This window comes from Coregonus lavaretus, assembly GCF_964263955.1.
Source record: "Coregonus lavaretus genome assembly, chromosome: 3".
Classification (NCBI taxonomy): domain Eukaryota; kingdom Metazoa; phylum Chordata; class Actinopteri; order Salmoniformes; family Salmonidae; genus Coregonus; species Coregonus lavaretus.
In genome coordinates, this window is record NC_139990.1 from 16,486,195 (window position 1) to 16,499,746 (window position 13,552).

The window sequence follows — 13,552 nt, forward strand, 5'->3', positions numbered from 1 at the left end:
TTATTATTATTATTATTATTATTATTATTATTATTATTATTATTATTATTATTATTATTATTATTATTATTATTATGCTATTAAATGTCTACTCACTCTACAGAAAATAAGATGTGTTAAGCCAATAGACAGTGTAAATAGCCCTCTCTAATGCGTAGGCCTACTAAATGTGACTGAAGTATCCAATGACAGCATCAGACTAGCCTCTGCTGACGCAGGGGAAGTGGGTGTGTGCGCATGGCCGCTTGTAGTCTTCTGTATGTTGAGGTAGGTCTTCATAAACCTCCCGAACAGCCAATCAGGACGCTTATGTTAATCCCATTTTCTTAAAACCCGTCAATATGCCTCTAGCTGGATTACTGCCAGAAGTGTATCACGGTCACAGCGCAGGAGAATTTGGGAGATGCCACACTGTTCAGTTTACCGGTCTATGATTTGTATGTGCAGAACTCTCTCGGATCTTTAGCCTAGATTGTTTTGAAACTTCTGTTTTAAGTGACATCTGAGAAGCGCAACAGGAGCGATTTTGTTTGACTTCTTGACGATTTCAAGTTTCATTCCAACATCAAAAGAAACACCTATTTTGGGAATTGCTTTGGTACTGTCCATTATAGCCTACATCCACCAAACTACCGAATAATTGACTAATTTTCACAGTCCCATCGTCATGTCCTCTGGGGATGAGTCGGCGCAGAGTCGGCGGTTCTCTGTGTTGTCTTGGGAGCAGGTGCAGAAGTTGGACTCTATTCTCGGAGAGAGCGTCCCTATTCACGGACGCGGAAACTTCCCGACGCTCTCTGTACAGCCTCGGCAGATAGTCCAGGTGAGATAATGGCTTTGTCTGGGGAGTTCTGGAGTGCATGCAGCCCGATAATGGGAAACGAAACTTTTCTCAAGCCAAACTCATCACATATAGCCAACTGTTATTTTACATCATTTTAAATAGTTCAATATTTCTTTAATTCAGTCTCATCATAGAGTGCTTTAGTGAATGAATAGCCAACTCAGGAATGTGCATGAAATATTTTTTTTAAACATGCACGCACGCTCGCACACTTTTACGCAGGTAGGCTACACACGCACACGCACACGCACACACAGTAAATTGAAGTCGAATTTGATAAGTAGACTAAGAAAAGTGTAAGGGAGGCAGTGTATTTTGGGAGCATTCCAAGGCTAATCATATCATCTTTGTGTAATATCATAATCTGATCTAGACCAGTCTCATTTCTCAGTACTGTGGCTGAGGATAGAAAGCTCCAATAATCTTCTATATCAGGTCAGATAATATCTGTGAATAGGATTCTGTGCCAGTCCTGTTGGCATGCTCATACACTGCATTTTTGCAATAGCCTACTTTGGGTATTGGAAATATACTGGAGTGCCTTGGTAGCCTACATTTGAATATCCACCCATTGCAGTGAATCATGACTTGTGAATCATCATGAGTGAAAATAATGTTATTTACATTCACTTTAACAGACAGGAGGAGATCTCAAGGAGCAGAAGATCTAATGCTTTAACTGCCATTTTCCACTTTCTCATTCCAATGCATCTGTGACCAGTAATTTAATTGGTCAAGGAAACCGTACAACTTTTACCCAGAGAGGGAGAGACAGTAAGGTACATTGAATTACAATTGGAGGAGTATAGAGAAATTGGGAATGTAAAAGTTTCCTCTCCTGTCTCTTTCATGAATGAATCATATGCTTGTGATCTGTATTAATAGAGCAGACCTATGTGAAGGATGTGTGCCGTATCCATGTTGTTCTTCATAAAACACACCCTGGCTGGAAAAGTCTACAGTAGGCTCTGGCTGGCCATCCAGCTCCATGTCATCAGTAGTAAGCATTAGTGCATATCTCCAGTAACGTTTTCCCTTCCTCTCTCTCTCCCCTGCCTGGAAAACCAACTGATCCAACCCAGGACCTAAATAAAAAATGTCTTCATGCAGCCAGAAATATGTGTTCTTCGAGGTGCTCCACAGGGCTCTCAATATGGGGGTGTTTATTGAAAAGCTGTCATCTAGATAACATATGTTTATGGTTGCGGCCCCATATTGTTGTCTGTGTGTGTGTGTGAGCCGTGGGAGGTGTAAAAGAGAAGTCTCACTGTTGCTGATTTAGTGCACACAGGAAGTCTCACACTTCATTTAGTGCAGTGGATTGTGGGTAGATAAGCCAACATTGGGTTGACAGTTCTGAGGAAGTATAAAATAGACCTACACACACACGCACACACACACACACCACAGGAGGTTGGTGGCACCTTAATTGGGGAGGACGGGTTCGTGGTAATGGCTGGTGCAGAATATAGTTGGATGGAATTTCCATGTGTTTGATGCCATTCCATTTGCTCCGTTCCGGACATTATTATGAGCCGTCCTCCCCGCCGCAGCCTCCTGTGACACATACACACTAGCCACTAGGCCTACCCAGTGGTGTTATCCAGCTGAGATTACATATCCAGACATTTAATGTTTATTAGTGTGTCAGATCAGATATTACATTATGTTAACAGTAGGGGGCTCCTGGAGGTGGTAGAGGTAGAGCTATGGCGGCTAACCTGTTTTACTTGGCTTGGCCAGCCAAGGAAAGGGAACACACATTTTCCAGGTTTGCTCAAATCTAATTCAGGGTGTAGATTCTAGAATAGAGTAGAATACAATAGAGACTGACTGAGTGCACAGTAGGGCAAAGCCTGAGGAAGATCTGGTTTCCTTTTTGTTTGTTATTTCTTCGTCCCTGCTCTTGTTTCACCATTGTGAGCTTACTGGAAGTGAGCTCTTCTTTCCTGGGTGGTGGCGATGGCTTCCATTTCTGGGGAAGGATGGGGAAACTGGATTAGTTCGTTAGTCACTCCACTAACAGGGGCCTTAGTGGGTCAGGACAAGGTTTACATGGTATCACTGTGGTAAGAGTAGACCCAAAACACTCACACACCACAATACTAGCCCAGTCACCTGGTTCTGTTGTGGGCCCTGCCAGATTGTAAGCCAACTCCTCTGTCGGTCTATTGTTGGTGAGACTCAACGATACAATGACACCACACGTCTCCACAGATAGAGTAACAGGAAAGGAACATAGTTTGGGCATACACTACAGTGTATAGCTCTGTTAGTCCTCTACATATAGGCGTGTGCTTTCCTGTTGCTGGCTTTCAAGGAGGCCATTGCGGTGAAAGCCAGCTGAACTCAACATTGGCTCATAGAATGAGGTGGTATGCCTGACTTTAGTTATTTCTTCAAATCTCTCTCTCTCTCTCTCTCTCTCTCTCTCTCTCTCTCTCTCTCTCTCTCTCTCTCTCTCTCTCTCTCTCTCTCTCTCTCTCTCTCTCTCTCTCTCTCTCTCTCTCTCTCTCTCTCTCTCTCTCTCTCTCTCTCTCTCTCTCTCTCTCTCTCTCTCTCTCTCTCTCTCTTTAGTGTAAAATCTCTTTTAATGAAGTCGTTTTAGAATCTGGATGTGAAAGTTCACCTCATAAAGGTAGAATAAATGCTTTATAACCAATCTAGTTTTATGAATAAATACTGTATCATCGGTCTAGTTTTATGATAATAAATACTGTATACCAGTCTAGTTTTATAAATGAATGCTGTACTACCACTAGTCCAGCTTAATAGCTGGTTCAGGTGCCGTGACCACCCACAGCAAGGCAACTCATTCACCTCTGAGGAAAAACCCATAATCTGTTCCTGCTAGCCTACTGACAGTACACTGAGTATAATATGACTGGGGTGTCTTTGCTTGCCTTCTGGTCTGACTGGACCGGATGCAAGGGTCATAGACTACTGAACATTTCATTCATTTACTGATGCCATTTACTTGGCTTGGCTGGGTCTTTCTGTGACTCTCTGTCTGGGCCAGGCAGTGCTCTAACTGGTGTCTAGGGGACCATGGGGTTTAGCTGGCTAACAGCTTTCTGAGTCTGTTTTCTCACTGAATCATAAAGCACATTCAGGCTGCAGTCAGACTGAAGTTGAGTTCCAAATGGCAGCCTATTCCCTATATAGTGCACTACATAGGGAATAGGGTGCTATTTAGGATACACCCAGACTGAGGTAAATTAAATACTAGAGGAAACCCACCAGACTGGAGTAGGAATGCAAAGAGACTGTACATAACGTGTCGCCAAGACATTGTCAACACCACACCGTCTGGTCAGTTTGTGGCTTTTTTATAAGTCTCCTGCTTCTCCTGGTCGACGTTGAGAGGAAGTGTCCCCCCTTAGCTCAACTTCACCCGGTGCTTGTTGCGTAACGTGGGAATGGAATGGAATGGCTTGCTTTTGGAGAGGAGGTAGAAGAAAGGGGGTTACTTATTTTGGGAGGCCCTTTTGTGTTATAAGACATTATAAGGGGGTCATACATGCTTAATGCAAGTCTTACAAGTCATCATAACCACATAATGCATTATACCTGGAGGTATTCAGGTTGACCTATTCCATTCAGTTAGACCTACTTGTCCTTGGACTCAGTAACATATCACACAGCCCATATTATGGGAAACTACTTCCTCCTCATCGTTTTTGTCAGGCTAGCAGTATATATAACTATCTTAATGGTGTCATCAGGTTGATACCTGATACCCAACCCTATGTTTGGTAAGGCAGTTAGGACTGTTTATTATAATGAATACTGCTTTTAGCTTAGTTAAACCTAATTCCAATAGACATACATATACATCTGTGTTCATTGAACCATACATTCCAGTTTATATGCATAATTGATTATTCCATGAGGACTCTGGGAAATGGTTCATATATATTCTGGTGTTTGTTTCCACAGAAAGAAGGAAGAAGCCTTTTTAATATTCTGGATGTTTTTATTAGTGACCATCTGTCCAGAAGTTGGTTACCAATAGAAACAGATTGTGTTTCTCACTGGAACACAGCACAGATGTGCACAGCAGGGCTCCATAAACTGCTTTTATTGGAAAATCAATTCTCTGTTATTTCCGCCCCTAAACCGGATTGGCTTTGAAACTCAACATTCTTTATTTCTTGACCTTTAGTTTACGTTTTGAACCTTTTCCTCAATAGACCTTTCATGGTGGTGTCATTTTTCATTGTGAGTAGCACTACCCCTTCCCTTGGGATCCTGCCACGGTAGCTGTATACCATGTTAATATTCTTCAATCACACAGTGACACAGTGTGTTTCTGGCTCTGGGTAAAGGAGGTTACAATTAAGGCCAGGAAGGATTGTGGAAGAGTTTGGGCAGAGAGGGACCCCAACACACATATTATGCATGTCTCAATTTGTCTGTTTTTTGGTCTGTCTTTGTTTTTAGGTTGGTAAAACCTAAATTCATGAATGGGGATCTAGCTATGTTAAGTCAGAGACTTGGCAGGACTCTCCTTTCCTGGCATAGTGATGAAGCCAACATAACCTAATTTCTCTGGCACGGCTTTGTGTATGTGTGCGTGTGCGTGTGTTCCGAAACAAACGTACAGGCTCCCCACTTGGCACAGACGTCAATTCAACATCTATTCCACGTTGGTTCAACGGAATTTCATTGAAATGACGTGGAAACAACGTTGATTCAACCAGTGTGGTTCAGGAAGCATAGTATAGCCAGCATTCCTATCCTGAGCTGGTTAAAACCATATTTCATTGTGTGTGTGGTGACTGATACAGATATCCACTTTGTAATGAAATGTTGGCACTGTAGCAAAGTTGTGGACAACATCTGCATGAAAGAGGTATTTTGATAGTAACGAGAGTGGATAGCTGATGTTGTAATGTCTATCTTATGCTTAACTTGTGAACTTGATCCGACCTGGAAAGGGAAATAGATGTTATGTGATTGTGTAAGTATACAGACTAGATACCTGGTTGAATACTTGGATCAGTGTCTGGGTAAAGAGACCAAGTGTGTGTACTTGGTAACCCTGGTCATGCCTGTTAAGGATTGTCCCAGTTCCTTGTTTTCCTCTTTGGAGTGATGTAACAGTCAGTCTCAGCTGCCTTTCCTTTAGTTCAGCAGCTTCCCTTAACTTCAGGATCCACCCCAGACGGTTATGTTCTGTGACCCAATAAGCTCATGAACCATATCTTTACCAAGTACAGTATGCTGTTTATATGACGACATAGGAAAAAAATGTTTTCAGTATGGCACAATCATACCAGAGTTTATAAGTTCACAACCCAACCCCATTTGTCTACGTCTCACAGATTTGTAATGTTTCTTCAAATCAAATCTAATCTAATCTAATGTAATGGTCACATACACATGGTTAGCAGATGTTATTGTGAGTGTAGCAAAATGCTTGTGCTTCTAGTTCCGACAGTGCAGCAATATCTAGCAGGTAATATCTAACAGTTCCACAACAAAAACCTAATACACACAAATCTAAGTAAAGGAATGGAATAAGAATATATAAATATATGGATGAGCAACGTCATTGTCAGAGTGGCATAGGCTAAGATGCAATAGATAGTATAGAATACAGTATATACATATGAGATGGGTAATGGGTAATTCAGGTCAGCTGGAGTTCCTCCAAAAGTTAGAGACATAAGACAAGCACTGGCTTGCTGTGTTCCACAGAAAAATCTCTGATTCTCCATGCATTACTAAGGGGACTGTAGGCATAACCTTTGTTCATACAGCTGAGCTAACTCTGTATTGTTGGCTTTTTACAAGAGAGACTATATGTAGGACAAGAGCCTATAAATTAGCTGGCAAACATAGGGGATATTATTGTCCAATCAGAGGCTGTTCATTTCTTCAGTGTCACATCTCTCTGCGTGAGAGAAAGAGACATTTGTCTTTTTTTAATGGCAATAAGGAGTATATGAACAAATTAAAAGGCTGTGTATTGCAAAAACAGAAACTGTTCTCACAATGTTTTGATAATTAATGATTACATTTGTTTTTCCATGTTGTTGCTTGTCATTATTTGGGCCGTTCCACTAATTCAGTGCCTTTTGATAAGTGTAACTTGATTTCACCTAATTTTAACATTCTGTCATAAAGAGCACATGTTCAACTTAGTAAAACGCATGTTTTCCCATCTCAAGAGGTTAAATAAAAAAATTACTATAGCAAAGTGACAGGGTTGACCGTAACAGGGGTTGACAATTTCATCTTAAATCAGCCATAAATGAATGGAGGTTTGTTGTGTGCAACAGGAAGTGGCAAATTGAATGCAAAATGAATTGCTAAAACATTTCTATCCCGTCTATCTATAGGTAACAGGGTTGACGTGTTACGCTCGACCCGCTCAGTTTTCCACCACAAAACACTAGAAAATGGCCCAAAATGTAGAACCAGCTCACATGTTTTTACACTATGATTAAAGGGAACTTCATTTAATATAACAGGCTTTTAAAATTCAATATTGGTGCACAATTTCTAATTAAAATATCAAAGGAACGCAAAAGGAAGTATTTTCGTGGAACGACCCATTTACTGCTTGGTTCCTCTTTACGTCCCCCTGAGTCGCTCTCTATTCTCATCCACACAACAAATTATTGGATGCTAGTATTTTTTCTTTACTGTTACGAACATTAGCTGAAAGCTAGGTGAACCATTACTTGATTGAAATGTAAATATTACCATTTCAAAAGAAGAGGCAGTAACCATGAAAGCTACGTTTCAACTTGCAGTGGCATGTATTTTCAGTGCATTGCATGCATTTTCAGTGCATCGTTCTTTGAATGAATCACCCTAGATTGTATGGATATCTCTCTCTTAGATCACTAACATATCTCGGCCGCATATCACTCATAGATATCGCTCTATCACACAGGTGTCAAACTCATTCCATGGAGCGTCGAGTGTCTGCAGGTTTTCACTCCACCCTTGTACTTGATTGATCAGTTAAGGTCACTAATTAGGTAGGAACTCCCCTCACCTGGTTGTCTAGGTCTTAATTGAAAGAAAAAAAGAAATCAGCAGACAGTTGGCCCTCCATGGAATGAGTTTGACACCCCCTTTCAGATCACTTGAAAGCAAAAAATATATATACATATTTGATCAGAAAAGAAAATGGACAATAAAGTGTCCTTCTAACAATATCTCTCAGATCCCTCACCCATGTCTCTCTCTTTCCTGTGCAGGTGGTTCGGGCACGTCTGCACGAGCGTGGTGTGGTGGTCCGGGATGTGAAGCTGAACGGTTCAGCAGCCAGCTATGTGCTCCACCAGGACACCGGCCTGGGCTATAAGGACCTGGACCTCATTTTCGGCCTGAACCTGACCGATGACAAGACCTTCCGTGTGGTCAAAGACGTGGTCCTGGACAGCCTGGTGGACTTCCTACCTCCGGGGCTCAGCCGTGTCTCGTCCATCACCCTCAAAGAGGCCTATGTCCAGAAGCTGGTGAAGGTGTGCAACGACACAGACCGCTGGAGCCTGATCTCCCTCTCCAACAACACGGGGAAGAACGTGGAGCTGAAGTTTGTGGACTCCCTGCGGAGGCAGTTTGAGTTCAGCGTGGACTCGTTCCAGATCGGCCTGGACTCACTGCTGCTGTTCGACCGCTGCTCAGAGACGGCCATGTCCATGTCTGAGAGTTTCCACCCCACCGTGGTCGGAGAGAGCATGTACGGGGACTTCCAGGAGGCCCTGGGACACCTCCGCACCAGGACCATCGCCACGCGCAGCCCCGAGGAGATCCGGGGAGGAGGACTGCTGAAGTACTGCCACCTGCTAGTACGGGGGTTTAAACCGGACTCAGAGGCTCAGATGAAGCTGCTGCAACGCTACATGTGCTCTCGCTTCTTCATCGACTTCCCAGACATCGGCGAGCAGCAGCGTAAGCTAGAGGCGTATCTCCAGAACCACTTCAACGGCATGGAGGACAAGCGCTACGACTGCCTGGTGACGCTGCGGCATGTGGTGGACGAGAGCACCGTGTGCCTGATGGGCCACGAGCGCCGCCAGACGCTGGCACTGATCTCGGCGCTGGCGCTACGGGCCATGGCGGAGCAGAACGCCATCCCGGCCCTGGCTAACATCACCTGTTACTACCAGCCGGCGCCTTACGTCAGGGACGTCAACTTCAGTAACTACTACATAGCGCGGGTCCAGTCGCCCATGAGTAACTCTTATAGTAGCTCTTACCACAGAACATGGCTGCCTTGCAGCTGAGTGATGTGGATCAGTGGAGCATAAGAGGACTATGTTGTTGTATTTTTTAAGTTTCTAGTTTCTCTGTGTGAGTCCCAAATGGTACCCTATTCCCTATATAGTGCAGTACTTTATATGACCAGGAAACTATATAGGGAATAGGGTGCCATTTGAGACACACCCTCTGTCTTATGGTAACGTGAGCTGAGCAATTTGATAGAGTGCTTTGCTCAGTCCACCTGTAGCAAAATGGCTTCTTGTGGGAGACTTGAGGACAAAGTCCAATGAGGACCAAAAAAAAAGGTAACATTTGTATTGAATTGTATCTTTTTGCCAAATCTTCAATTGCAACCCTTCCCACTAAGTTATATCAATGAATACTGCTGTAAATCTGATTGGAGCCGTTGTTATGATGTTTGTTCGTTTTTTTTTCTGAAGTGTTGGCTTCTTTTGTTATATGTACGGTGAAGACTGGTGGTCTATTTTGATGTGTGGAGAACGGTTGAAATGTGATGGAAGAACTTTTCAATTTCCCAGTCTTGATAAGGGACTAAGTGTATTTGGATTCATAAAAGGAAATGTAAATAAGAAACCAGAAATCTGTATTCTGTTCTGACTGTGGTTTCAACTGACCTTTTCATTTGAAGATGTAAGGACCAAATAACAGACTTTTGTGATTCTAAGTGCCTGAAAAACCAACCGACATCTTAAAGTAGTTTGCTCTGTAAATTAAATAACTGTTTTTGAAATATTTTTCACCCAGGTTACTGTACGTTTCTATGTCCAGGGTCAGGGTATTTCTTTTTCAAATAATAAAAAAAGGTCAAAAATGCAAACATTGTTATCTCTTTCTTCCTCAATCTACACATTCATAATGGTTTCAGGCATATGCGGTATATGTGCTGGATGTATAAAACATATGTCTCTAATAGGTTTCAGCTCGTCCCATTGGAATGAGAAGACAGACACAGACATGCAGGGCAAGCAGGTGGAAGGGTCTGTATCTGTATGACTTAGCAGAGACATTAAAGGGGCAATCTGCTAAATGTATAGCTGTTTAATTCTCATTTCAATTCATGGTATACCCACTGACATACAGCATCCATCAGCTTTATAGAGTTTTAGGGCTGCTGTTTGTTGAAACACAAATTAGCTGTGGCTTTAAATCTGCTTAAGTCTCCTCTCTCTCCTACTGTATCATGCACTGTGGGCATCCCATCCATAGAAATATAATCTATTCTTTCCCATCAGTCTGACATCAAGGCCCTAAGACACATACAAACACTTAATTGTTCTGTTCTGTTCCCACCCCCCCCCCACAGTTACCATGGGAAACTGAATCCCATCTGCCATTGTAGCCATCCATACATTAGCCATTTAATTCCGCCTGCATGTCGTCCATGACATCCAATGAGGGGTTTCCTTGCCCCCCTGTCTCAGTGAAAAGAGGGGAGAAAAGAGGAGATTGCTGTTGCCTGTCTTGGATGAGTTGTATTCTGTGTGTTTTGGCTGAGCAGGCAGCTGAGGGCCAGGTGGTAAAATTGAGAAGTTTGACCAGAGGTATTATTTTATTGCATTGCATGCCTTTTGGGGATTAGGCTAGTTTAGCTTACAGGATTTTTCATTCATCATGACTGTTAAGCATTACCCACGCTCATCACTGAATACTCTTACCATTTCTCCCACTCAGGGTGTTTCTATAGCCTGGTCCTACATCTGTTTGTTCTGTCTTGCCATTGGCCATATAGGAGTTGGCTATACAGCATAAACAGATCTGGGACCTGCTAGGGCTCTATTCAATCCACATCGCGGAAGTTCAGCTTTACAGCATGATTTAAATTTAACGGCAATGTTCCGCTATAGCGGAGACTGCATTCAGATTAAACACTGCATATGTCGGCTCAATCTGAAATTACCGTACATTTCTATCGCAGTGTCTGTAACGCTTCAGCTTTACAGATTGAATAGAGGCCCTAGTCTTTCTCTGAACTTTGACCCTGCAGTGCAGTGGTGGAAAAAGTACTCAATTGTCATACTGAGTAAAAGTAAAGATACCTTAATAGAAAATGACTCAAGTAAAAGTGAAAGTCACCCAGTAAAATACTACTTGAGTAAAAGTCTAGTAAAAGGTTTTAAATATACTTAAGTATCAAAAGTAAATGTAATTGCTAAAATATACTTTAGTATCAAAAGTACAAGTAAAAGTATAAATAATTTCTTATTCCGGCACAATTTTCTTGTTTTTATTTATTTATGGATAGCCAGGGGTACACTCCAACACTCAGACATCATTTACAAATAAAGCATTTGTGTTTAGTGAGTCCGCCAGATCAGAGGCAGCAGGGATGACGAGGGATGTTCTCTTGATAAGTGTGTGAATTGGACCATTTTCCTGTGCTGCTAAGCATTGAAAATGTAACGAGTACTTTTGGGTGTCAGCAAAAAGTACATCATTTTCTTTACGAATGTAGTGAAGTAAAAGCAAAAGTATTTTTACTTAAGTACTTTACACCACTAGTGGAGTGTATAGTGGCGCAGTGGTCTAAGGCACTGCATCGCAGTGCTAACTGTGCCACTAGAGATCCTGGTTCGAATCCAGGCTCTGTCGCAGCTGGCCACGACCGGGAGACTCATGGGCGGCGCACAATTGGCCCAGCGTCGTCCAGGGTAGGGGAGGGAATGGCCGGCAGGGATGTAGCTCAGTTGATAGAGCATGGCGTTTGCAACGCCAGGGTTGTGGGTTTGATTCCCATGGGGGGCCAGTATAAAAACAAATATGTATTCACTAACTGTAAGTCGCTCTGGATAAGAGTGTCTGCTAAATGACTCAAATGTAATGTAAATGTATAACAGACACACCCCATGAATGTTGCATCTGATATAAACAGAACACAGGGAATTTGAACAGTTATTATAACAGTTAACTGAGAAAAACACAGAAAATGACAAATTATTTCTTTATAAAAGTTCAGTTGAGAGGAAAAGAGTCTGTCATCGTGATTAAAGAGGCGAGATGAAAACCCTACCCTATTAAAAATTAAAAATGGTGCACTATACAGCCTTTTGGCACTTTTGGGGTGTCATTTGGGACATAGCCAGAGTTCCCAGTAGTCTTGAACTTCTCTAACCCAGCAGCAAAAGCTTCTGCTCATCTCCTCCTGTCTTCTGTGAGCTACGTGGGTGGGCTGCCCTCTATTACACACAGCCATGAGGGTAGGCAAGTTTCTCTCTCTCCCACCACAGACTGTACAGCTCAATTTGACCCACTATCATATTTTCCTCGCTGAGTCATCTGCTGTGGATGCCAAGCCCACTGTCCTCACTGTGTGTGTGTGTGTGTGTGTGTGCCTGTTTGTCTGTCTGGGTCAGGCTGATAGGATCGTAGGCATATTGGCTGGCTGTTTAGAGCCTCTTCGGTGTGTGTGAGTGCGTGTGCATGTGTGCGTGCGCGTGTTTTTGAGCAGGGGTAGGAAAGAGGTCCGTCCGTCTGAGAGGCCCCAGAGGATAAACTCTGTCTCCACAGTAACAAGCCTCACATCACCACACCAACACCCAACTGTCCTGCACTGGTGGTCGCTGCGGAAACCAGGATATACATAAATAAACAACACATTCCTAAATAAAGTGTCTGAATTTGGTCAGAAGAGGATCAAAAATAATCTTGTGATAAACTGAGGGCAAGGACAAAATGAGTTAGTAGTGTATTAGCCTGGAATCCAAACTAAATATTGTTCTCTTTCAGTATTGTTTCAGACTAGTAATGTGGATCTATGGGGGACATTTTTTTGTTTCACGACATACTTGAGAGATTTTGTCCATCTTTCCTGATGAGTTCTTGAAGAAACCAAAGCCTGGAGTAGTGAAGGGTATGGGGATTCCACCATCCACACATCTTGACAACCAGCATGGTGAGCTAGAAAGAAGCAAAGTACAGGAGAATGATAGGGTGAAGGAGGAAAAGAGGAGGAAATAGGTTATAGGAGAAGTGATTACAATGTGAGGAGGGATATCGGCAAATTAGAAGGCACGCCAAAGACAGCTGTGCTTTTATATCAAGCTTGGAAGCCACCATCATGTACATGAAATACAAACAGTGTTGTAAAATAACTAAATATAACAAAAATGCCCCAATCAAGAAGTTATCAAACCAAATAAATACCCTAATTCAAGATGCAGTGAATTAATGGGTGCAAGCAGATTGATAGTTATTTCAGTCTTTATGGTGTAGAATGGAGGAAGTGGTGCTGGAGGTTCTCCTATAAACGCTGTTTATTACACTGCACGGGCTGCATCCCAAATGGCACCCTATTCTCTATAAAGTGCACTATTTTTGACCAGGGCCCATAGGGCATAGGTTGCCATTTGGGACTCAGACATGGTGATGCTCCATCGTCATGGAGGCTGTTGGCAGGCAGTTTAGAGGAGCAGCAGAACAGAACTTCTATTTGTAGACACAAGGGCATTCATAGTGGTTGCTGCC

General features: G+C 42.7%; 1 protein-coding gene across 1 annotated transcript; it reads left to right on the forward strand.

Moving 5' to 3' along the window:
* The first annotated feature begins 247 nt into the window (after nt 1–247).
* On the forward strand, nt 248–9,879 carry LOC311122729 (terminal nucleotidyltransferase 5A-like). The gene is made up of 2 exons (XM_084158096.1): nt 248–823; nt 8,062–9,879. Exons 1-2 carry the CDS (start codon nt 668–670, stop codon nt 9,091–9,093), a joined length of 1,188 nt encoding a protein of 395 aa, XP_084014222.1. The 5' UTR covers nt 248–667; the 3' UTR covers nt 9,094–9,879.
* Nucleotides 9,880–13,552: the final 3,673 nt, after the last annotated feature.

Excerpts from the sequence above, each read along its gene's own strand:
- LOC311122729 (XM_084158096.1), top strand. The coding sequence starts at position 668 with ATGTCCTCTGGGGATGAGTCGGCGCAGAGTCGGCGGTTCTCTGTGTTG. Across the intron at positions 824-8,061 it reads AGCCTCGGCAGATAGTCCAG|GTGGTTCGGGCACGTCTGCA; the intron begins GTGAGATAATGG and ends TTTCCTGTGCAG.